The 25989-nt window shown below is 37.8% G+C and overlaps 2 protein-coding genes across 3 annotated transcripts; both read left to right on the plus strand.

Moving 5' to 3' along the window:
* Positions 1 to 6344: 6344 nt before the first annotated feature.
* Positions 6345 to 8626, plus strand: LOC103140827 (prostate-associated microseminoprotein-like). Of its 2 annotated transcripts, XM_007556144.2 has the most exons (4): positions 6345 to 7566; positions 7650 to 7757; positions 8053 to 8161; positions 8254 to 8626. In XM_007556144.2, the coding sequence occupies exons 2-4, from the start codon at positions 7652 to 7654 to the stop codon at positions 8423 to 8425; spliced, it is 387 nt and encodes a 128-aa protein (XP_007556206.1). In that variant the 5' UTR covers positions 6345 to 7566; positions 7650 to 7651; the 3' UTR covers positions 8426 to 8626. The 2 variants fall into 2 exon arrangements, with proteins under 2 accessions (XP_007556206.1, XP_016528901.1); XM_016673415.1 differs by lacking the exon at positions 6345 to 7566 and having other exon boundaries at positions 7573 to 7757.
* Positions 8627 to 9498: 872 nt separating this feature from the next.
* nbn (nibrin) lies at positions 9499 to 24159 on the plus strand. The gene is made up of 16 exons (XM_007556146.2): positions 9499 to 9667; positions 12272 to 12393; positions 14175 to 14459; positions 14543 to 14646; positions 14732 to 14849; positions 16086 to 16276; positions 16365 to 16465; positions 16554 to 16686; positions 17014 to 17216; positions 17782 to 17956; positions 19690 to 20329; positions 20436 to 20525; positions 20923 to 21063; positions 21320 to 21433; positions 21529 to 21578; positions 22730 to 24159. Exons 1-16 carry the CDS (start codon positions 9637 to 9639, stop codon positions 22761 to 22763), a joined length of 2532 nt encoding a protein of 843 aa, XP_007556208.1. The 5' UTR covers positions 9499 to 9636; the 3' UTR covers positions 22764 to 24159.
* The last annotated feature ends 1830 nt before the right edge of the window (positions 24160 to 25989 follow it).

The raw sequence follows: 25989 nt of genomic DNA on the forward strand, positions 1-25989 counted from the left end.
CACAGAGACACACAGAAATGCACATAAGAGCTGATTTGTTTTAGTAGCTGGTATTTGACTTTATGTAAATTCAGAGGGCAGGCATCAAAACATATTGCTGGCAGTAAAAAAAGAACAAGGGAAAATGTCAGTGCTTGGTTTTCAGCACTCCATTGATTCATTGCACAGTCACTATTTGCGTGGATATGCTATTCTGGCTTATGTTGTACTTTCTCTGCTGGCCTTTAGCTCCTAAAGTTTCAGTTGTTTAGCTATGGCTTCAGATTTTCATTCCTCTCTCTGTTAGATAACTCCTTTGCCTTCAATTTTCAAAACATAGAGATGGGTATTGAATAATCACTGTTAACCTTTTCTGGCTCTCTCTTCCTCTTTGACTCTGCCTCAGGCCTGTGTGCTGGTGAGCATGTAACACACAAAGAGACTGAAAGAGAGTAAGAGAGAGAGAGGTAGAGAGAGAGAGACAACAACAGAGAGGGAAACAGAGGGAAAGAGTAGCTGGAAATGTTTGCCACTCCTTATGATCCTTGTGTTTTCTGTTGAAAGTATAACTAAATGCAGGTTAATTTGGGTACAGGTTAATCTTAAAGTACGGTTATCTCAATTTAGATGTTAGCTTTGAATAAATTAATAAGATGTTCTCTTTTTGCTGTCTGTGTGAACATGACACACATGTTCACACAATTTGTTTTAAGAAGATCAATAATTTATATCAAAATAAATCTACAAAACAGTTTCACAAAGTACTTTTATTTCAGTTCTTTCATCTTTATGAGTCACTTTGCAGCTGTTGTACCTGAATTTTCCAACTTTGTGAAAAATAAAGGATATTTCTGTTTATCACAATCAGATGAAATAAAAGTGTTTGAATGAGGTTTATTAGAAAACTGCACAAAAATAAGTAATCAAATATGACTTTTTGTTTCTACTGTGATTACTTTTCCTACACTTTGAGAAAACAGACATTTCTATTATGCTGATGTTTACTAAGTGAAGTAATTTGTATCATAGAGTAATCCTAAATGCATACAGCAGTCTGTCTTGACAAAAACATTAAGTTAATAAAACATTTATGTGGAATGTGTTGTCATTGCTTCTACAAATAAATCATCAGTTTAAAATCTCTAGATGTTGAATTTTAAACATTTCTGATGTTTAAACACATGTCACTTTGTAATAAAACATGGAATAAGTCTGCATTTATTTTCCTCTGAAGTCTTGAAAAGAGATTTCACAAATGGTTATTGTCTGAAATATTAAACTTGAAATAAATAAAAGAGCGTCTTACAAAAGCATCCATACTCCTTTTTCTTTTGATCAACAAACTCAAGGTGAATCATTTTGAATTTTTTAAAAATGTGTCTACAAATTAACATATGAAATGTTTGGTTTTCATCTACACTCCAAATCTTTAAGCCATCGACTTCATATAAACAGTTTCCCTGTGTAAAATTGAATCTCTGCTTTGAAAACCACGTATTGCTTTTCTTACATTTCAGTATTATTCACTACTTTATGTTAATCTCTCCTGCAAAGTTCCAGTTAAATTCACTAAAATTTGCAATCTGAAATTGACAAAAAATGTGTGCTAATGCTTTTGCCAGGCACTGTACTTGTCATTTAAAGGATATGCACTATTTTTGTTGATTTCTGCACTGTCCATTATTTCTCACACTGTCCTTCATCTGTTGCGGATGGAGCATTGCCTAATTGTCACCCCCAGGCTCACAACAGGCGATCAGAGATCGCGGAGCCATCATCACGCCCCAATAGGCTGTCAAGGTCATAGCAGGAGAGGATGCAGAGGTGATAGAGTGGGACTGAAACAGTAGACTCACCGACATCTGGGTTGTCCATGAATGAGAAATTTTATTTATTTTTTTTTTTTGACACACAAAAATGGAAAACATGTTCTGCTACATTAGTTGTAAATTTTGAAATGGAGAAAATTGCTTGATTTGCTTGATTCTGTATTCAGGGAGTTTAATGATGAAGAATCCATTAATGCATTACTACAAGACATCTTATTTGTTTGCAAGAGCGATTGCTTTTGAATTGCATCAATTATTAACTGCAAACACAGTTATGACCTGCAGTGTATGTAGAGGTGAAAGTACTTTGTTGTTATTGGCAGGCATCTGGCAGATGATGTTGATTTCACACGTGAGAGTCCAACCATATGCCTGCCTGCAATCGCTTTTAACCCAACATCCGAGAGCCTGAAAACAGAGGACAGTGCAACCTTTGAGTTCATACTGACTGATGCAAATCCCAAACGTTGTAAATTGTGCTTAAGTGGCACAATGCATGAAAAACAACAACTAACACATAATTTAAAACAATTGAATTTTGATGCATTATGAAACTTTTGATTACAGTCATTAAAAACAGGGTATAAGTCAAAGATCTCTCTTGAACACAAATTCCTTATGTTCATACTTTGTGCTATTTTCTAAATGCTTTCGACTTTACAAGTGCAAATCTAGAAAAATTTTAATGTGATTACGTCTGGTAGACAAACACAAAGTACTGAAAATTTGCGCTCAGGAAATACGGATGCACAGTGATAGGGATGCATGCGATATTTGTGATAACAGTAAAACTCAAAACAAAACATTATTAAACGCTGCACTCATCTTCCTTTAGGTTCATAGCAAACAGACTGCAGATAGTGAGTCCGACCATTAAAAAAAACAAACAAAAATCATAATTTTCATAATTTTCATCTCACTAAGTTTTATTTAAAAAGTTGTTTTTTCTGATGTTGAATTTTCCAAATGCCTTCTCAAACATTTTATATTTGTTTTAAAGGAAGGGTCACCAAATATAACAGGGTGCAGAGAGCTGGATGTCTGGTGCTAAAATAATTAACTAACACTTATAGCTAACACTTTTATATGTTGCTAAAATTCTTGATTGCATTTGGGTCTGTACTTTGACTGGGCCATTCGACACATTAAATCTACTTTGAGATAAACCATTCAATGCAGCTCTATGCTCAGGGTTAGTATCCTGCATGTTGGGAGCAGTGATACTGAAATAATAAATGATGGATCTATCACATCTTTGAACTTCTAGAAATTGACATTTTAGGCAGTTCTTCTTTGTAAAATGCCTCAAGCCTGATCAGATCGGGTAGAGAGAATACACTTTTAGATGTTGCTAAAATTCTTGACTGCATTTGGATCTGTACTTTGACTGGGCCATTCGACACATTAAATCTACTTTGAGATAAACCATTCAATGCAGCTCTATGCTCAGGGTTACTATCCTGCTGTTCATCTTCCACCCCAGTCTCAACTGTTTTTTTTAGTTGGTTTAGTTCCAGGATTTCCTGTTACCACCATGTTCTGCTCTCATTTGTTTAAGAAAAGTTGGTCTAACCACTGCCCTGTCTTCCACATGTTTGCTCTATCCTCTCCCTGACCTGTCTGCTGTATTCATGAACATTTGTTGACTAACGTTCTCTAACAAACCTCTAAGGCCTTCACAGAAGGACTGTATTTATAATCTCAGGTGGATCTTATTTACTACTTATTTGATTTCTGAAGGGAGGTGGTTGAACTGGATGTGTCTAATTTTTTCCTACATTTAGTGTTTTATCCCTATGACAAAGGATATAATCAAGTGACCATCATGCTTGACATTTGTCCTTCCTACAGGCAAAAACTGAAAGTTATTTGACTCTGCATATGCTTTCATGCGTGTGTGTGTGTGTGTGTGTCTGCGTGTGTATGCGTGTGTGTGTGTACTGCGTGAGCGTGTTCACAGCAGGATGAACATCACATGTATTGATCAGGCTAATGCGTGGAGGAAAGGCTGCAGGCCAGAGCAGCTGATCAATACATGTCTAATTACATCAGTGTGAGTTTCTATGTTCCCAAAAGACTGATTATTGAGTCCAACCCCCTAAACTCAAACAACGGGTATAAATATAAGCTGCCCTTCCAAAGTAAAGCATTTAAACTCCAAAATCACTGAGAGACTTTTCTTTTTCTTTTTCTTTTTTTACTTTTTTAATCAAACCATCAAATTATTATTTTTTTTTTTATAAGTCACTGAAATGTTTCTTTTTAGCCGTTGAATTTAAGCAAAAAGAGACAATACTAACATCCTTGGATAAACGAAGCAGGTGAGTATCATCATTTTGTCTTTCTACATGATGCAGGAGAGATATTCAACCCTGCACTGCCTGAAGCAAACACACCATGATCTGAAATGTCAGCAGGGTCTCAGACTCCCAGTGTCAGAGGCCCAGAGCCCCGAATGCTGATCCTGTGTCATTTCCTACAGAACTGGTTGTTCAGGTCTTTTATCAGGCAGTCGTTGATATATTTTAGGAAGGGGAGGGATTTCTGAATTGTTTTCTTCATAGAGTTTCTTTTTTTTCTTTTGTTCCCAACAGGTTTTACCAGTCTGCTTGGACCCCACCACTAATTCGCCAGAGGCTGTGTGATATGTTTGATATTCGGTTGTTCTTGTGCTTCATCGTATCAACTAAATATCAGACATATTCCTACAGAGTCTGGCACTGACGCCTGATCTTCTGCAGAGAGGCTGCTCAGGTAAAAGGATGCCACACTTTACATCTGTGGTTTGTATCATCATGAGAGCAAAGCTTTAGAAATAAATTCATGACCTACCCCGACCGAGTCTGTGTAAATTATCAACGCTTCGAACAACAGTTGGAATGGAAGACAAAGTAATGATAATTTTCAAGCTGCACTGTTCTTGTTTTTAAACACACACCCTCCAAAACTCACATTTAGTTTATAACTCTGCACTGTATCTTCTAAGTAAACAGGAAGATCCTCTGTCATGAGCAAACAGCTGCTGTAGCTGGGATCCTGGTTCTTAAGATAAAGAATAAACAAATCATCCAGATAATGGTCTTTGTCTTACTACTGCAGGCAAGAATCGGGCCTTTTAGCCCATGTTATGGACAGGAAACTCACTGTTTGGTCGCATAACTATTCTTCTAAAAACTGTTCTTTTTGTGTGTGTGTTTGTTGTGTGAATTCTGCATTTATTCTCTGCAAGGCTTAAATGGAAGCAGGGCGAATGATTTGTTAATGTCGTCACATGCGTGACTCGTGTTGTATCGCTTCAATTAAAAAGATAACCGCACGCTTCGGTTACTAATTTTAACATTTCATCAGCTGCTCTTATGTAATGATAAGATGCTTTTTGGCTTTTGGCTGTAACTGAACAATTACCAACGAATTCAGATTATTTTTTTCCAAAGGGCATTTTATTATGTAAGAGTCAATTTTTAAGGGAACTATTAATATCGTCCTATTGAGCTTGTAGGAGATAATGTTAGGAATAATGTGATTTTTAACTAAATGAGACGCTGAACAGCAATGTTTTTAGAAATGATCTATGGCAACATGGTATTTGCTGCTATCCCAAACAAATGTTGGGTGAATTTTATTTAGGTGCATCAAATTACAAAGGGGCAGAAAACTAAGTAAAAAAGCCTTTGTGCATCACACCAGGTTGACAACAGTGTTTCAATATGATCTGTCAGCTCTCCCTCTGATCTTTGCTTCATGATTCCCTGCATGTTTGTTGTTTTATTTTCATAAATCCCACCGTTACTGTATGTTTTAAATGCATTTATTTAAATAAAAGTTTTCAGTTACATGTTGATGTTTTGTTGCAAATTGTGGTCAGTGAAAAATATATGAAGTCCAATGTAAAGACGTTTCCATCCATCCATCCATCCATCCTGGTAAAGTTTTGAGGGGCACATACACAACGGACAGGTATCCAGCTCCTTACAATAACAATTTGCAATTTGAGATAGAAAACTCAAACTGGGCTCTAGTAATGATAGATGAAGCCTCCTATTATAAAAAGAGATGAGTTGGTCGTACACATGTCCAATCAAAGGCCAGCAAGTTTTTTTTTTTTGCTTTTTGTTTGTTTGTTAGTTTTTGACACAATACCCAGACTGAAAAAAACTATTTGTGGGTGCATCACAGCACCCACACATACATACAGCTCCAGTGAACCCCATTGAAAACCTCGTGGCTATTCCAGCAGATATTGATTTCTGAACTCTTCCTGAGTTAAAACATTAGTATTGTTGTTTCTAAATGAATATGGACCTATTTTCTTTGTATTATTTGAGGTCTGAAAGCATTGCACCTTTTTTGCTATTTTGACAATTTTTCATTTTCTACAAATAAATATGAATTTTTTACTTGGAATTTCAGAGACATATTTTAAGTAGTTCATAGAGTAAAAGAACAATGTTCGTTTTACTCAAACATATACCTATAAGAAGTAAAGTCAGAGCAAGTGATCATTTTAAGTGGTCTCTTAATTTTTTCCAGAGCTGTAGAAGAACAATTAATTAGATTTTTTTTGTGTTATCCAAAATAAAATTATTGCATTCGCGCAGGAAAACAGTCCAAATTCCAAGAGAAAGACTCAAACTGAGTTGTGACCAATGAGCCACTGGAGAGTTTTCCAGCAAAAACAGACTGTTTAAGTTCATGTCACAGAAATAAGATTTAAATTCAGACTTGGTCACTCCAAGACTCTCATTTTGTTTTGTGGATGCTTATACATGGATACGATGGTGTTCTTTCATTGTTCTGCTGCATCACTGCATAAGTGACTTGAGATTTTGGTCACAAACTGAAGGTCAAATTTTCTGCATTTTCAAATGAAGAGCAGAAATCAAGGTTCCATCAATTACAGTGAGTCATCCTGCTGCAGAAACTATCCTGACCATCCCACAACCATCACCATTTTGTTTTTACCAATGTTAGAAAGCCAAAAATAACCTTAAAATAAACAAAGAAACCCTCACTGTGTTTCTTTTTCTCAAAACAAACCTCACACTGACGCACAGGACTATTTATAGAGCTATGTTGTCAGATGAAACCATCTTGAGACTCACATTTGCTAACTAAGGATTTATTAACCAAACCAACTGCATAAAATCTCTCATTAAGTAGTTAAAGAAAAAAAAAAAATCCAAACTTTTACAAAGATGCATTAGAACGATCAGAGACACACTTGCCTTTTTTTTTTAAATGTTACTTTGAGCGGGAGGTCAAAGGTTGTTGTTTACCTTCCTGCACATATAATTGGAGTTTCTTAGCTTGAACAATCAGCGATAGGCTGACTGTCTTATGGACGACATGAACAGTGCTGCAACAGATGGGGTCAAATGGGAGCCATTGAGACAAACGTTATCTGAAAGCCTGCACACTGTATGCTCAGGAGGGGAGAAGCAATGACGAACATAATGCTTGTGTGTTCATGCGTCTGTGTTTGTGTGCAGATAGAAGAAGGTAATACATGAGTGGGGGTTGATGAGTCTGAAGCGGTGCAGTATAAATATCTGAGACCAAAAGGGAGAAAGTGCATCGGTTCATCTGGGGCACCAAGGAGGAGGTGTGGAGGCTTAGAAAGAAAATAATAGAATTAGAGAAGGGAACATGAAGGCATCGCGACGGTGACTGCAACTAGAGCAAACGGAAGAGAAGAACTGACTCACAACACTGTAAGGTCTGAGGAGATTTAATCAGGAGTGCTGAAAAATTGACCCAGGTTTGTACCTTTGATTGGATCTTTGTGCTTTCAGTGTTTGTTTGTTTTTTCTTCTCGTTAACCTTTGCAAAGCTTTTCCCCAGAAATGGCCAACGCAAGGGAAGTACTTTTGGCTTCACTGTTGCTCCTGGGAGTTAGTCTGCCGTGCTTCTCGGTGTATAACAGTGGTGAATGCTTCTTCAACACTAAAGGTAGATTTTAGTAACATTTTTGCTAATAAATGCATCCATTGGAAAGCATACTTTTTAATATTGTATTATATGTTGTATTCTTATTGTTTAATGATACGCTCAACTTCAAAAATGAAATTTTTACTGCCATTCTATACCACATGATCAACTAAAAATGTTTTGAGAAGCTTTACTTTCAAATCTGAAAATGATTGCTGACTGACAGTTTATTTGTCATTCATTCAAGTAAAATTCTTAGCACATTATTTTTTACGGTTCTGTTTAAGTAAACGTTTCTCTCTCTTATCCTCATCAGCAAGCTGTGAATACACGGGTCAGGTGTACGGCATTGGGGAGAGCTGGATAACCAGTGATTGTTACCAATGTGTCTGCATGGAGCCTTTTGGAGTGGGATGTTGTGACCTGTGAGTTTGTTTTCATTTGCAGTTCAAATAAACCTTTTCTTGACATTTTCACTTGATGTCTTGCGTTAATTTACCCTTCTTCCTCCCTACAGTGCGACCAAGCCCATTGACTACCCAGAATGGTGCGAAGTCATTCGTAAACCGGATTCTTGCACCAGCGTTGCTGTGATGAGAGTCAATCACAAATTACCTTGTCTCTGGGGACAAGGACGTCTCAGAACAGCCGGGCAGCCATGGAAATCTGACAACGATCCTTTATTTTAATTTAAGCCATTCTGGCAAAAGAAAAAAATATGTGAAGCTTGTTGAGAGATAACAAAGGAAAAAAAACACAATTGTGATTCTCCTTTTTAACATTGTGACCAATTTTTATTTTGTGCATCTGCTGACTATGAAAGAGTTTATTACTTTGTTTAAAGTAGTATTTAAAATATGAGCTATTAATAAATTAAATGCTTATACATATGTGTTATAGTTCTTGCCATTATTTATCCATTTGACTTAAACTGAGAGTTGCATTATTTTGTTATTTACATTGTTGTAGTGTTGATTATGCTACTTTAAGACCAGGTACAGAAAAGACACATATGTCGCTTTGGCAAATAGGACTGACCAAACAGCAATGAAAGAAAAAACATGTTTGTTTTTGTTTGTACCATACAGATTATTTATTCATTTATTTAAACCACATTTTATTATTTTTTTATTTTAGTAAGTCTCCACCACATTAAAGAAAAAAAACGTCAACAAGATAAATATTAATTGGCTTCTACGCTGTTAACATAATCCATTGATATTTTATCTATTCTTTCATCAAAGTAGCCTGCAAGTTTTTGTATCGCTTTTAAGAAAATAATTGTCATACCTTCTGTACTTACATTAGTGGCCTATGCATATGTCTTACGCATACGGCTCAGTAAAACTGAATGCTTTTACTTTATTTAATTTTTTTTTTTTACTTTCGTTTGTTTTATACACTACATATTCACATAAATTATTACTCTGACAATGAATTAAGTTATGATAATGAATTGTTATGATTAGTAATTTAGGGATTGACCTAAATAATGACTGAAACATTTTAGATAATATTCTAGAAATACGCTTTTATTCCTTTTGTTTTATTATTGTATGTCCTGTGACACATTTGACTGAATAAAAATAACTACAAAACTTTTTACCTTTATTCTTATTTTCTAAAATACAAGCATTTAACTTAACAAATCATACACGTTTCATTTAATGCATTTGAACAACACAAATGAGAACATAAACACACGACTTTTCCTTTCAGTTATCTTTCCCAGAGTTTCAACCTGGACTTTTATTTTGAAAAAGAGCAGCGCTTAGTTATGACGTCAGCAGTGGCGGGGAGTGTGTTCATCGTGAAGAGGATTTGTTTATCTTAAAAATGTCCCACTGTTGCTCCCCTTTTGCTTGTTGCAATTAATGAACTGGGACGAAAAGGCTTAAACATGTGGATACTGACTCCTCAGCAGCCCGGAGGTAACTTTCTTCATCCCTGAACGACTTTATTCAAAACTAGCTGCGGGCTAACGGGTTCAACTTTGGTTAAAACCCTTTAAGGTGGGGCATTTACTGCAAAATGCTGAAGTGTGCAGAGCAGTGGAAAGGTCTTAAACACATGGGGTGTGTTTACGAATAACTTTTGGATCGAGATGACTCATCTCGTGTAGCTAATTATAAAGTTGAGATAAGTGTTTAAAGTTAAGCTTTTACGTTTTTATTATTTACTAAACAGATGAAGCTGGAACAGCAAATGTTTGTGTGGAAAAACTAAGAACAGCATGTAGTTTTCATCTGACACACAGAAGAAAGCCTGCTGTATGCATACAGAGGAGAGGTCAAGATGTCCTGTGGTTGAAAAATAAGCCCACATCATTATTACTCCACCGCCTTAATTCAGAGTTCCTATCAGATCTTTACCCTGAGATCCAGTTTTTCTTTTTCTCTTAAGATAGTCTTTTACATTAAAATAAAATCTCTCCACTTCAGTTTATTCTGTCTAAAGTTGTTTTCTTTCAGAAATCTTGTGGTTTATTACAAATAGCTCTGCAAAATTGAACCGTGCTACCGTTTTTTTTAAATTTTCTCTTTTTTTGGAGACGGAGATAAAAAATCTCTCTTGGCAGCTCTTCAAAATACATCGTGCTTTCTTGCTTGTTCTCTAATTATGCTGTCACACACGTTGGCATTTGACATATGAATTAACCACTGTACAGTTTAACATTTAGTGTTTTGACATAATGTATTTTTCTAAATATTGCAAAGTCTAATCTTTTGATTTTCTTGTGCAACAGTATATTAGGGGACATTTTTTGTTTGGTTGTCTGACTCCAGTGTTGAGGTGTGGACTGAGCCTGTATTTATTAAATTACTGATGTTAAATTGTAAAATTGATTTATCTATTTTGATATCATAAGAAATAATGAAGTGCATTTCATTCTGGAGCGGATTTTTTTTAGATTCTCTTATATTTTAGCATTTATAGATTGTCATCATTAACTCTTGTCATGGCTACCAATTGAAGACCTTACCCCAGAAACATTTAAAGACAAAAAGGTGTTATTTGGCTTCGCTCCAGATTGGAAGTAGAGTAATCATGCTTTGATGGCAGCATGGATGTTATTTAATACCCAATAATTTAGTAATATAAAAAATGCACAGTGAAATCCAGAAGTTTACATAGACAGGAGTAAAGAGACACATATTACCCACAGTGCAACATGTGTTGAACTGACATGGACTGAAAAGCCATTTTGCAAGGAAGAAGCCATTACTCAAAAAAAAAAAACAAAAAAAAAACATTAAAAAGCCAGACTGTAGTCTGAAAATGCGCACAGGGACAAAGACCTTAATTTTGGCTACATGTCCTGTGTGGTGTGATGAAACAAGTGTTTCACCGTAATGACCATTGTTACATTTGGAGGACAAAGGGGGGGCGGGGCTTGTAGGCCTGAGAACACCAAGTATGGTTGTGGCAGCGCCATGCTGTGGAGCTGCCACAGGAGGAACTGGTGCGCTTCAGAAAATTCATTGGATCAAGAAGAAAGAACATATTGTGGAAACATTAAAACAACATCTAAAGACATCAGACAGGAAGTTAAAGTTCAGGTTTTCCAAATGGACATGCATAGTGCAAGGACTCTGAAGTGTTTTACACTACAATAAATCATTCACTGACTAATTTACACTTTAACAAAGTGAAGACGTAAAGCTAAACTGACAGAAGTGAGGCTACCATGCAACTGAACACCAGCAGCTTGCAAAGCAGGTTAAGTGTCTTTGCCAAGGACACAACAACCTACACAGACAGTATATGATAACATAATATCTCTCATTGTTGTTGTATTTGGTAAATAGAAGTAATTTTGGTCATTCTAACTGACCTAAAGCGAGAGAAGTTTGGTCTTATTTAACAAAAGGTGTGTCTTTTTTTATGTTTCCGGTTAAGAACACGTATTTTTAACTTGTCGTCATAAAAATAGCGAGATAAAAATGGATCTGTAAAAAGTGAGCTACAGAAGGCTGTCACGTGACCGCATTATCTGTAGTCTATCCAAAACGAGAACCCTGAGTAAAGGACAAAGTACAACATGAAAGTTAGTATTAACCACATTTCCTTTAACAGTGATAATGCAAACAGGTTCAGCTCTGTTACAGATATTAGCTGCTGCACTGTACAACGATGAGGTAAAAAGGTTTAGTGATCAGCTGACACCGTCCCTGTCCCAGCAAAGTTGTTTGATAATCCTCTCTGCTCTCTCTCTCTCTGCATGTCCAAGCAACACAGTTCAGTGACTTTGATCCAGCAGGTTCTGAAAACTTAAAGCACAAAGCAGAGCAGCTTTCATGTTCTCTCTTCAGCCTTCGTGTTACTTCAGGTTTTGCACTCTCTCTGCAAACACAATTTCCTTCTAAATGGCTTCTTTCACCTCACTGACGCTGAACAGGGCTAACTTTAAGTCTTCTTCAAACAGAACATTTAATTGTTTTGCCGACTGACCAGTTGAATCACTGGAACATATTTGTAGGGTTATGTTAGGTTTACTTTTATCAGTTTTAAAGCTGCTGTTTGTTTCTTCGCAGGCGAGACGTTCTATCTCCTCCCTGGTAAAGAGTACGTGGTTGGCCGGAAAAACTGTGACATTCTTCTTGCCAGTGACCAGTCCATCAGCAGGTCTCATGCTCAGCTCACTGTGACCGATCTGGTGAGAGAAATAAAGAACCCCGTGAATAAAATAATCTTAATGGCTTCTTTGCAATTGCTTAAGATGTGAGTAGTTAATTTAATTAGCTCGTTGCAGATCTAAACTTACTGCCGGTGTAAAACTGTGCAAGCAGAGAATAAAAAGTGTTATTTTGGAGTCAAAAGACTGGATTTTTAGTGACTTACAGGCGTAATTAATGTTCACATGTTCTTAAATACTGAAGAAGTGAGAGAAAATTCATTTCTTTTTAGTGCAGCTGGACGTTCAGGACGTTTCATGTAAACTTTGTCTCATTCCTCAACGTTAAGGCTGAACCTGTCATTACCTGAAAGTTTCCCACGTAAACATTGTGGGTTTTTTGTGTTTTAGCATCCCATTGAATATAAATTAGCTGTAACCGTTGCTGCAGGGCTCAGCCGGAAGATAGCTGTCTTGACTCTAATATTATGGCAGCGAGCCAGACATTTATTCAAACTATTCTCTAGAAACAATAAAGAGGAGCAATGCAAACAGCAGCTAGAGTCTCTTAGTTTTCCTCCTGGGTTGGTTTTTATCCTGCATCCTGATTCAAACAGGAATTCATATGAGATTAAGGATCATAAGTCAATGTTTACATTTTTTTTTCTCTGTTTGGACATGTTTGCATTATTACATGGAGATATTAAGTGGTGAAATCCATTTTGGAAACGTTGTCCTGTTGTTATACTTTTGCACAGCAGGCGGAGCTGTTTATTAAAAGTGCAACACAAACTGCTTCAATATTTTTTGCAGTTGCATCACAATAAGACTATCAGTTCATAAGTTAATTTATTTCAGTAATTTCATTTAAATTTTAAAGGCAGATATTCCATAGATAATTACTTACACATTTGTAAGTGTTTATTTCTATGTTATTTTCATTATTATGGTTTACAGTGAAAGAAAACATGAAAATTCTCTCTCAGAAAATTTTAGCACTAAAAAGACAAAAATGTCAGCCTTCTTAGAAGCATGTCCATGTATTGTAGCAAAGATTTTCTGACATTTTCTCCAGTTCAGAAGTGGCTGAAAAGAGATAACGCATAAATTGTAGTTGGTCTCTATGCGTCGTAATATGGGGACTCTTGCCGTCTGGACCTTATGAATCTCCACCAAGCTCTTAATGAAATGGGTTTTTCATGTTAGTTCTCTCCAGACTGTGTGATTAGCACATTTTTTCCTTTTGCTTAACTTTCCAACAAATACATCGTTCTGTGCATAGCTTTCCATGGCTTACCTTGCTGGGTATGGAGTCGGTGATTGTCTGCTGAACAGCTGCCATGTCAGCAGTCTACTGCATAATTAGGCCACAGCAAAACCTTTATATATTCAAAATCATTTCTCTAATGTCCAGATTTTCTGAGAAACAGCATTTCAGGTTTCCATTAGCTGTGAGCCACGATCATCAAAATTAACCAAATTAAATGGTGGAAATATATCTGTGTCTCTTAAATTACTGCTACAAACTAATATTTGAATAATTTTCTAATTTATTGAGATAGAAAGTTTTTGCCAAACATTCACTTTTCAACTGAACAAAAAATGGTAGCGCCTTGATCAACATTATTTCTAAATATTAGCTCTTCCTCTGTTTTCCTGTCATTATTTTTCTATTAGATTTCCTATAACCCTTAACAGTCGTTCAAACTTTTATCTCACTGTTAAGATTGTGGGTTTGCATTCACATGTGCTGAAATTGACTAGAAAACAGGGTTGCACTCACTACTTTCTCTTTTTGTTTTTTTTTGTTTTTTGTCTTTTAGACCCTGACACTGAAAGACACGTCCAAATACGGCACCTTTGTCAACAGCCAGCAGCTGACGGCGCCTGTTGAGCTGTCGTCAGGGGACAACGTGGCCTTTGGTGTTTTTCACAGTAAGTTTAGCGTGGTGTTCCTGGAGAAACCAGTGGTGTGCTCGTCATGTTTGGACGTCGCTGGGAAGACGTCGCTCTCTCAGGCCCTTTCAGCTCTGGGTGGGAAGCTGGTGAGCAGCTGGACTCCGGACTGCACCCATCTGGCCATGCCAACTGTAAAGGTCACCATAAAGGTCGGTTCCAGTGTCTGTCTCGCCCTGTTTGGCATGCTTGGTCCAGCTGGTGTGCTAATGCTGTGCCCACCTTACTTACTCAGACGATCTCGGCTCTGCTGTGTGGTCGTCCCATCGTGAAGCCGGAGTATTTCTCAGAGCTGAGCAGAGCTGTGCAGCAGAAATCAGCTCCTCCCAAACCGGAGAGGTAACAGCAAATCCCCCTTCTTACTGAGCCTCATACTGAATGTAACCTCCTGGATGCGTTATATTGTCTGCTCTTGGTTTTTAAGTTTTGTCCCTGAAATCGATGAGCCCAGTTTGAGAAAAGAGGACGTTAAGCTTGCAACGACATCGGCTCGGAAACAGCTTTTTACTGGAAAGACCTTCGTTTTCCTCACATCCAAACAGGTTTGTGTTTTCTTCTTTTGTTAAAGACGTATTTCACGATGCTCGACCAAAATAAGCTGCATTTACTGCTGGGAGAAACATGATGAGGTGCTAGGCTGTTGTTAGACGCAATGCACTTTTGCTGACCTTTGCAGACCATAACTAATTCTCAGAAAACTTGAAGATATGTGATTTGATGTCTATTAGTTAAATATTTGCTTCGTAACTACTTTAACACCTTTTCTGAATGTTAAGTAGAAAAGATTGTGTTTAAAAGTCATGTCTTTAACAAAAAGATCCTGCAGAGTAACAAGATCCTCCTCTTGATCATCACTGTCAATGTTTCAACTAAAATCTCCACAAATCTCTGTCTTGGTGCTTAAGTAACATTTTAAGTAATTTGGCTTTTTGTCTTTGCAGTTTGTTGTAGATTTGTCAGTACTACTTTAAAAAGTAGTACTTTTAGAAGACTGGCTCAGCAGAAGCAAAGTACAAAAAAATAGAGGTGACTAATGAGTTTTGTTCTCTAAATTATTCAAATGAAGGCCTTAAATTTGTAACCATTGGATTGTTTGGGGACCTCACTCATCACCCTTGTTCTTTATATTGTAGCAGCTTGAAACTGTGAAGTAGAAATGAGGAAAATGGTCTACTTTATGCACTATATTTTTTTCCTTTCTTTAAAATCTCTGGTGAGTTTTGAATTTGTGTCCCTCGGACATTCCTCTGTTTGTCCTGACGGTGGGCTGGAGGTGTGGATGTCGACCTGCGGAGCAGGTTCATGGATTTGTGGAAATGCTTACGATTTAGTTGTTTATTGTTTGGGAAAAAAATTGAAAATTAGCAGTTAATTTTGAGAGATTTAAAAGGCTTAGATCCTGTAGTGGAGAACAGTAATATTTAATTCTGCAGCAGAGGGCGCTGGTGAGCTGAATTGGATGATTCCTGTCTGGTAAAGCATCTTTACCAGGAAGGTGGACTAATGTCAGAACAGGAAAAAAAAAAAAAACCTGTGTTTTAACTTTTGTGGTAGATCCCAGCATTTAGAAAGTGTTCACTGGTGCTATTTTTTACTTTCTAAATTAAATTTTAAACTGTTTCACATATGACTGTGTCTGTTCAGCTTCAGTTCAGAAGCTCTATAGACGTAAATATGGATAGTTACCCTCTTAAAAAGCAAAGCTCCTGTCTGCAGCATGTTTCTGGTGCTTTAATGATCACTCATATTGACTTGCTGCTCTCCTGCGCCGTGTGCAGCTGAAGCGGCTCGGCGCTGCGGTGAGTTTTGGCGGAGGCAGCAGTCGGCTGCTGGAGGAGGGCTCCCTCCCCCGCGACCTGCTGGAGTCTCCTCACAGCTGCGTGGTTGAGGTTACCACTGGCAGCTCCCAAACTCTGCTCCCTCCCTCAGCAACAGAGTGGGCAAACGCTGTGAAGAACATCACCCACAGGTTTCAACTCGTTCTTGAAGAAAGATGCGTAAAGTTCGTTTTAACAGCTACAAACTTAGAAATGTTTTTCTCTCGACCACAAACGCAGAAAAGGCCTTCGAGTCATCACAGAGTCGGAGATTGGCCTGGCTGCCATCTACGCGTCTTGTGACAAGTACTGCAATCCGTCCTGCCTGATCGTAGACTCAGGTGGGTTATCATGAAGGAAAAAATTAACATTTCTTCCTCGTTTTTCCTGCACGTAATGTTATCTGCGATCAATTGGTTTGTGTTTTAGATCCTGTACAAAAAGTAAAACCCAGAATCCCCAGTGCGTCGCTGTCACAGAGCGTGACAGTGGATGAAACTGTGCTACCTGCAGCATCTCAGAACATCACCGCTTATGCTGTCAACACGGAGACGTCACAAAGGTACGAGCTGCAGGCGCACAATGCTGGGAGAGCATGACGGTACAGCTGGCGGATAATGACACTGATTACGAGTGTCTCACATTTTCACACACTTTGTTTTTCATTACCATTTCCCCAACACTTTCTGTAAACGTTAGCATCTCCATCATTAGGATCTCCATCCATAGATTATCAGCAAGTAAAGGTTGAATGCATTGCACCTGGAATAATGCAGCCTAGCTTATATGTGCATCAGTGCATTTATTTGCACTGCACATTGTGAAGTTATGTGCAGCGCTGCAGTTCAAGATACGTTTTCTGGACTGTTCATTGTTATTTGTTTGTCAGGATGGAGGTTCGTCATATGACTGGACCTGCAGCCGTCGGGGAAACTCCTGAGCAGAAGCAGAAAGCAGCTCAGTTACCCGGAGCCAAAGCAACCGTTCAGAAATCAACCAGCGAGTTGATAGTGGAGGACACGATGAGCTCGTCTTTCAGCGCGGCTGACAGCACAGACTCACAGAGGAGGAAACCTGACCCCAAACCAAAAGGTGACGTCATGTAGGATTCTCAGCTACGCCTTTTCAGAGGCATGGTCAAAGCTATTCAGACTCCTGGCAGATTTAGATTTTAAAAACTTTAATTCAACCAAACGTTTGTTTCTGAAACAAGAAAAGGACTGTACAAAAGATAAAATGATGTAAAACTGGTGACTGTTTTAAAAGGAATTTTCTGTTTATATTTTATTAAAAATTATTTATGCCCTTCTCAATGGAAAAGTCTTTATTGGAGATTTTTTTATTGATCAGTTAATTAAGGGAAACTCCTTTTTCCTTACATTTTATTTTCCGTTCTCACCCTCCACTCACTCTTAGTGAGTGGTCCATATTACTAGAAAAATAGTAAGTAAATCTATTTCATGCATTTATTGTGCCTGGTTAGGTTTTTTTGTTTGTAGATTTTGAAGTACTACAATAGAAAATGTTGATATTTTGTATTTGTATTGAAAAAGTCAAAGTCCTTCTTTAGTTTACTCACCTGAATTTGCCTGCTGCGGGAAAACAAAGGATGCTTCTTCCCTGTAACAACTATTATCTAAAACCAGGGTTTTTATAGTTCCAGGTTTTGGGAACACCAACTTTAGACCCCCGCCGTCTGCTCCCAAGACCAATGGAGGCAGCAGGACGATCCTTCACACACAATCCTCTCAGAAACAGAAAACGTCTCCACAAACCTCCCCGCAGAAACAGTCGACTTTGACCAACTTCTTTCAGCCTGTCAACAAGAAACGGTAACCCTCTGCAGAGCATGCTGATTTTTTTTTTTTTTCCTTTTTTACAGAGACGTTAAATATAGATGTAGCACCCCACTGCTCTGTCCGCTATTAACTGGGACAAGAACTTAAACTCTCTGGTGGGGTGGCTATTTGGGTTCGTTAAGTTCTGGTAGATACCACGCAGGTTTACCTATGTTGAGTAAATTTTTACGCGTCCAATTGCCATACACTCATTTAAAGTAACATAATTAACTCCAGACAACCAGTTAACTGAATAGTTCCTTTTAATAAGAACTTGGAAAAATAAACTGTTTTTATGAAAAAACTTTTCTTTTGAACTGTTGTTTCAATATAACCAGAATTCAACTTTTGCCACTAACATAACTCCATACGTTTACCAGAATTTACAGTTTTAAACACAATATCACACAAGGGCCCATACTCTCACTCACACACACACACTGTCCGGTACCGGTTAAAGTTTTCGTTGCAGGCCTGATGAAGCTCGGGTGCGATGTGGCTACGACAATCCTCTTCTCCCCGTTTAAGCAAACTGACTCAGACCTGCTCGCTCAGCCGACGTCCTCTCCGTCAAGGTTGCTTTGCGAGTCCAGTTTCTGTTAGAACTCTGCCACACGAGTTGCAGGACTCCTCCTCAATCACGCTAAAGCTAGCGTCGCCATGTTGACACGTTCCTCTAGCCACCTCGGATCAGCCGCAGTTCTCCTCCGCAGTTCTTCACTACATAACACTTCTTCTCCAGGTTTCCTACCCACCGGGTGCAAGTTTACTTGTGCAGAATGTGCATAAAACAGTCCAGTTCTTGCTCCCACCTCGACCTCTGCCCGCATTAGCATCGGTCTCCATGAGCTTCCTCCTTGTCGTCTACCGCGTTCTTCTTCCTTCTTCTTCCCATCATCCCATTGTTCCGTTCTTTTTTTTTCTATGTTGAGTTCACTTGTCCCTCGTTAACCTAAACTACTTCATAGATAGGAAATTCAGTACAGTCTTTAAACTAATGAGATAATTGATCAAACAAGAATACATTTATGTAAGAACACAAGTCCTGTCCAGAAAAGCTTCGGCTTTCTGTTCTTATTTTTTTCTCACGCTACTCACAACAGTAACCGCTCCCCGCATGTATATAATCACTCGGATCAACAATTTACAAAAACAATAATACAAGTTTCTCACTTATATTTTCTATGTACATACAACCAACCTTGTAAATATTTTGTAAATATTAAAGGGCCTTTAGAGCATGGTTTTTAACCAGGGGCTGCATAGAACAGCCTATTTTAGTTAGAGCAAACATACCTTTGTCTGGCGCCAGCAAAGATAGATACGGGTGCAGATTTATTTAGTCGACGTAATAGGTGCCAAAGAGAATGGTGCGTTATGTTTCCTCTTTGTATGCACTGTTGTTTTCTGTTCAAGTTCAGAAAGTAATCAGCGTAGATATCTTTTGTTCTTCCTAAAAAAACTCTTTTGCATTTACAAGGAAATATTTAGATATTTTTTCTTTCAGCATCTCAAGAGTGAGAGTTTTACTCCCAGAGCAGCATTTTCATTTTTATTCTCACCGACAAGCTTCAAGAACTGGGCACTCATTTGTGGTGATTGTGCTCAAAAATTGGCTGCAAGCTTTAGTTACAAAAAGCATTTTAATTTGTTCATTTATATAGGTTGTTAAAATATTAAAAGCTTATATCTAACCCATTTTTCTGTTTCTTGTCTGTGTCGTGAAGACCTTTAGAGGAAGAATCCTCTGATATCATGTCGGCACCGAAGCGGCCGGCTCCCGAGTCATCCGCCTCGTCGAAGGACACAAACTCACTTGGAGTTTCTAAAAAAATGCCGTCACTTCCCCTCGAGGGACCTTCTGCTGTGTCCGAGACGCCTCTTGAATCCGCGAGCGATTTGTTCTCTGGAAGGGCAGAACGTCTCGAAGAGGAACCGCGGAGCAGAAAGAGGAAGGAGATGGAGGAGGAGGTGATAAAGATGGAGGAACTGGAGTCCATTATGTCCGAGGACATGGACTACCTGGGCGATGAATCCCCAAGTGGTCACGGCCAGAAAGAGGAAGTAACGGTGCGCCGCGGTTTGGCCAAACAGATGCAGAGTTCACACACTGTGGAGTCTTCAGCTAAGAAGCAGCGTGTCTACCAAGAGCAAACGGTAGGAGCAGGTCAGAGGCCTGGTTTGGGTCTGGATAAGGAACGTTCCCAACAGAACCTCGGGGAACAATCTGACCGGCATGTTGTCTCCAATAAGACAGACAACAACATTTCACCTAATCATAACTCTAGTAGACCCCCTAAAATGCCTGCTGCCACTGCAACTGAAGAGAAAAAGGTTTTCGAAGATGATGATGCATCTTTTATTGAGGTGAAGACAGTTTTCCTCTGAAGTGACTCAGTCTGCAAATACGGAAATATATTGGATTCAGTTTGCAGCTGCATATCCACTTGTGTTTCCTTCTCTGTTCTTGTAGGATGTAGAGCTACTTCAAGTAGATATTCCCCAGCCAGCAGAAGAGACCAGAGCTGCTGTCAGGCCTGTGCAGATCAAGGAAGAAGTGAAAGTAAGTTGAAATGAAATGAAATGAAGTTCTACAAAAAAGAAAAGAAAGAAAAAAAATAACTTCAAACAAAAACAAAACATCGGTATTCCTGATCATCTGTAAACTTGAGTCGTCTTCACTTACTAACAGCATCCACACTGAAGAGTGCTCAGCTTGATATGTTTGCTGACTGGGAAAATGATTGATTTTCGCAAATTTAGCCATTTACAAGCAAATTAGGGGTCAAATAAGATAAGTTGTGCTAAAATACACAAATATGTTCCAACAGGTGAGCCACAGTGTGACATTTGACCATATTAAAAACTTTAACAATCATTTTGAGTTTATTTTTGCACAGACATTTACTAACTTAAATGTTTATCAGATCAGTTTTAAGTTATTTTTTGTCTATTTTCAGGAGTCAAAGGTCGACGAAGATCTTCCCAAAAAGTTGCTGATGGTGGAGTTTCGGTCTCTCACGGTTACTGCTCCTTCAAAACCCAAACCCAAACAGCCTCAGAACAACGGACACGCCAAGAACTTCAAATGTTTCCGCAAGGTCAGACAACAATCTAAATCATACGATCAAAGCTGAGTTTGTAAATTATTTCTCCCAAAGTCTCAACAATCAGTTTATTTTTGCTAAATAAAAGCAGATTGGCAGATTTGGAAGAAAATCAGATTATATTTATTCAGACTACTAACACAGCAGAGCTCAAAAGTATTGAAAAGTATATTTTAGCAATCCCATGTATGTTTTTCTGTCATTTTTAAGTGTTTGTTTAATCCGAGTACCACTTTGTATCGTGTGACAGAAACACCTTCCTGGCGCGGAGGGCTTCCCGCACATCATTGGAGGATCCGATCTGCTGGTTCACAACAGGGGCACGAACTCAGATCTGGATGAATGGCTGAAAGGCGCAGCTGAGGTACTGAAATCCCTCCTATTGGGTTATTACTATATTATCATATTTCTGTCTTTTCCGTGACGGAGGGCCTTTGATTTGAAACTATGTCCTTCCAGGGGGAGCGTCAGAACAAGAGGGAAGAAGCGATAGGAGACGATCTGTTCAGGTGAGAAACTGGACCTTGGTTCTTGTTAGAAGATGTTGAGGTGTAGCTTCATCCTCTCATGGTTTCTAAGCATAACAGTGTAAGGTTTATAAGCAGCAGCCCTTTGAAGCCTTGTTTGACTGCAAAGAGCAATAAACTCCTTGAAGTACTAGAAATTTTTCATTTCAAATGTAGCGGCTTTTACCAAAAAATCGAAAATAAATCCAAAACGTGTTGCTGTGTCAGCACAGAAATTGTTCACTAGTGACACGATTGGCCTTCCTCCATGATGATGTCATTCATCAGACATTAATCCAATAGAAAACCTGTGGGATGAAGACAGGAGCAAGGACTGATCAAAGTTTCTGCGTTCTCCATCCGTGTTAAATGTTCTTAGCAAAGACAAAGCACTAACAGCAGCACGAAATATTTGTACTCAAATTAAAGGTTGGATTTTCTTTTACAAATCTGAGATGTTTTGCTGCTGCAATAAAATCTCTAAAATATGTTTTCAGGCCTTTTGCACACGTTTACCCCGGGTGCCAAGAAGGGACGGGGGGGTTTCTGTATTGGTTCAGTTAACTAATTCAAACATAAATGCTCTTAAAAATAGGTTTTTCTCTCCGTCATCATGATCATGTTTTTCAAACATTTAATTCATAATTAGAGGGTTGTTTGACCAGTGCAGCTTCAGCTCGAGCCAATCAGAAACCAGCAATCCTCTCGTCACTGCGGTTGCCAGGGCGACAGCGGTGATGTAACCTGCCTTGTTTTCTTTGACTAAGCAGAATAGAGACGGTCTGAGATTGATGTTTTTGCCTGCGTGTCAGTGCTGAGGTGTTTGATCACGGAGTCATGCTCGGCCAGTCATACATAACCTGGAAGCCGACTCTGCTGCTAAGAAAATAGTCCGGCCCCCTTTTTTTTTTTCTTCAGAGAGGGACTCCAAGCAAGTTTCCAGCTGCTGTTTTTTAGGAAGCTTGTTTGCTCTGAGCTGTTCAAACATCATCCGTGTTTTATGACGCTTCATTTGGGCTGTTTTTTATTGTTTCAGAATGCCTCTGAGCTCATTGAGCAGTGATACATGAGGAATGTAAAAAGCCCATTCTGACGTGGACAGATGTTTGAGATGCCCTCTTTTATGCCTGTTTTTTCTTTTTTTTTTTTTTTAGGTACAATCCCACCAAACTGACCAAGAGAAGATGAAATGCCTCCATCCTCGCACCTTCCAACGGGGGGAGTTTCAAACTCCAAGTTTGTGAAAGTTTGTCTAAGAAGGACACTTGTAAAAAGGTGTCCCATGTTGTAGATGTTTTCTGTTCTTCTTGCTTGTTTCAAAGCGTCTCTAACGATGTCACTGACAGCTAGCAATGTAACAAAGCAGGTTCGCGTTCAGAGGTTTTTGTCAACATTTTTATTTGTTAATAATAAAAAATAATCAATACAAAACATTAAAAATCCTTCATTTGAGAGATTCTACATCCTGACAGCAGCTTCTTGATAACTTTAAAGTCTGGTTCAGTTCCCGACTTCAGGAGAACCAGGGGCTTGAGAAACAACTCAAGTGTTACATTTTCCTTTTTCTTCTTCAAAGATCTCCAGCGAGCCAACCCTTCAGGCACTTTTCCATTTCTGAAACAGCTCAGATAAGAGGTTTTCTTGCCAACCAAACATTGATTGACTTTTCTGTACACTTGGCCTTTATTTTGAGAGAAGGTGCTTTGTTAAAGTTAAAAAATAGGCCAGCATTTGGTATGACGTGTACAGTAACGAAAGCTTTTCCTTTCTCAGACGGGCTACAGCATGGCCAAGAGAGTTGGAAAAATCGGCTTTCTTAGAAGCTAGAAAGAACTTACTTCATGTATTATTTAAGGTTTTGCAGCTTGAGTTTCTTGTCAGAATCCATGCACATCTGTGCTACCATATCAAGTTCACGTATTAACAAAAAATAATAATAATAATAAAAAAATCATGCAAAAAGCAGCATGTCTCGCCTGTATTCTTATATTTTTATATCTCTGCCGGCCCCTGTGCGGCTACATCCTCTTCCCTCCGCTCACTTTCCTCAGCAGCTGCTGCAGGCAGTGGCTCATGCCAGCATACATGCATTCAATATTTTATATTAAAACAAAATGCAGAAAAGAAAGCATTAGGTTATATAACTTAGCTGAAAATAATTAACACAACTAACATTGGCATTAGGCAACTGTTTTGGTTACAAAAAATTAAAAAAAAACCTTAAGTATTAATATGTTAGTGGAAGAAAATAAATAGATTACAAAAGTGGTTATTTAATACTGCTTTAGGAAACTGAAATGACAGAGTGAGAGGCAGACATTGACTCTAGGTTAGCTTTAAAAGGTCACAGAGGAGAGCAGAAGAGACGCACAGTGGAGTTTCTGCAGGTGAATCTCAATATTTCACCAGAAAGTTGCTATTTATTTTTCTAAATCAATTCGAAACAGTGAAACTCATTTATATCATAGATTCATTACTCAGAGTGATACATTTCAGGCATTTATTTCTGTTAATTTTGATAATTGTGGCCTATATCTGTTTAAAAACCGAGATAAGTGTTATCAGAAAATCTTAATATTGTATAGAACCAATAAAAATAATATTTTAATGTGGAAATGTAAACTCATTTTCATTTTTATGCACCCTATACTTTTTGCATGAATTACTGCATCAGTGCAGCGTAGCATGGAGGGAATTGGGCTGTTTGCTCTGTTGAGGTGTTTTGTGGTATACCTGTGTTAATAACATATTTTTTACACAAGTTTTCTGAGGAACTGAATGTTGTGATTTTATAAACTTTTAGCCATAACTACCACAGGTAAAAACTTTCAGTGTATCACTCTTAGGCAAATTTTACTTTTTAAACTTTGTAAATTGAGCTACTGAAATAAATGCTTTGTTTCTGTTTTGAGATTACTAGAAATACTAGATACTAGAAAAAAATTATAGTATATATAAACAAAAGTTATGAGGAGAATGAGTAACAAAAATTTCTTGTTGGATTTAAGACAAAAATAAGTTGCGTTTTTTCACATTCTGCTATTATTTACTGCAATGATGGTCCAATACTAATAAATGATGGACTTTAGCTGTTATAATAAAGTAATTTGTATTAAAAATTATAAAACTAGAGGCTGAGGTCTAAACTGCTTAAATTGAAGAGAACTTTGATCCTGGATGGTTTAAATGCGCATGTGATAGTGTTTTTTTTTTTGTGGTTTTTTTTTAAAGTGGGATTTTCTCAATGTGGTTTTAGGTTAGCATTAAAAAAGTTTTTTTTTTTTGTAATTGTAACATCTAGACTGGTTGATCAAGACATTTTATCTCTTAGGCTAAAGTTGAAGAGTCAAGCTTATGTTTAATGTTTCAATCTGTATGTAGGGATTCTTGTTAAACGAAGATTAAAACCTTACAGCCAATAAACACCAGTGTAACCTTTTAATGTCTTTGTTTTTTTTTTCAGATTTGCACTTGGAAGGTAAAAGGAAATCTTATGGTGGGTTTGTGAGTGATATCATAAACCCACCAGCCTACCAAAACACATTTATACCAACTAAACTTTTTACATTTTGCCACATTACAACCACAGACTTGAGTGTATTTCATTTGGATTTTATGTGACAGACCAACACAAAGTAGTGCAGGACTGTCAAATAGAAGGAAAATGATGCATTGATTTTAAAGTGATTTTCAAAACGCCCTAAGGCTGTGTTAATCTGTTGTGTTGCTTGGGCTTCACGATGATGTTTATTCACTAGTGTGCTCTAACAAACCTCAAAGGCCTTCAATGAAAATATAAATTTCCATTGAGATCACCAATCTATGGTTTTCCATAGCTTGGTGATTTCTGAAGGCATTTTTATGAGTATCTGAATAAAGGGGTTTGACTTTAGGACGTTTTTGCAAACCTTGAATCAATTTCCCCTCCTTTACAACAATGTTGATCTATCATATAGAATCCAAGTAAAACACGTTAAAGTTTGAAGTTGTGTAACAAAATGTGATGTGATGAAGTTCAAGGGTTGTGAATAGTTTTGCATGTCTCTGTATTTGCATAGAACGCATTGAAAGTTGTAATATCAGCAAATAACCTACAACTGAGGCCAAAATGAGAATGTACTGAAATAAAAGAGAACAGTTTCATTAATCAGAGGCATCAAGACCCTTATTTTGACATTAATCTTTAGGATCAAAGGTTATTTATCTATTGTTTATGTCATAGAGAAGAGACAGCTCATGATTGTGACATGATATGTTTTGGAAATGAGAACATATGTTAGTGTAGCAGCATCCATGTATTATATGTCTGTAGGTACTGACTGTCAGGATACATTTCATCTCAAGTCCTTTCTTAGAATGTTAATGTTAATGTTAGCAGACTGCCTGAAGACACGCCGTGAATGGAAAAATAACC

This window comes from Poecilia formosa, unplaced genomic scaffold, assembly GCF_000485575.1.
Source record: "Poecilia formosa unplaced genomic scaffold, Poecilia_formosa-5.1.2 Scaffold77, whole genome shotgun sequence".
In the NCBI taxonomy this organism is placed as follows: domain Eukaryota; kingdom Metazoa; phylum Chordata; class Actinopteri; order Cyprinodontiformes; family Poeciliidae; genus Poecilia; species Poecilia formosa.

Bases quoted from the DNA above. Each gene is read 5' to 3' on its own strand.
- LOC103140827 (XM_007556144.2), top strand. From the start codon at position 7,652: ATGGCCAACGCAAGGGAAGTACTTTTGGCTTCACTGTTGCTCCTGGGA. The intron at 7,758-8,052 runs GTAGATTTTAGT...TATCCTCATCAG, and splicing joins ATGCTTCTTCAACACTAAAG to CAAGCTGTGAATACACGGGT. The intron at 8,162-8,253 runs GTGAGTTTGTTT...TCCTCCCTACAG, and splicing joins GGAGTGGGATGTTGTGACCT to TGCGACCAAGCCCATTGACT.
- nbn (XM_007556146.2), top strand. From the start codon at position 9,637: ATGTGGATACTGACTCCTCAGCAGCCCGGAG. The intron at 16,466-16,553 runs GTGGGTTATCAT...TTTGTGTTTTAG, and splicing joins CTGCCTGATCGTAGACTCAG to ATCCTGTACAAAAAGTAAAA. The intron at 21,064-21,319 runs GTCAGACAACAA...ATCGTGTGACAG, and splicing joins ACTTCAAATGTTTCCGCAAG to AAACACCTTCCTGGCGCGGA.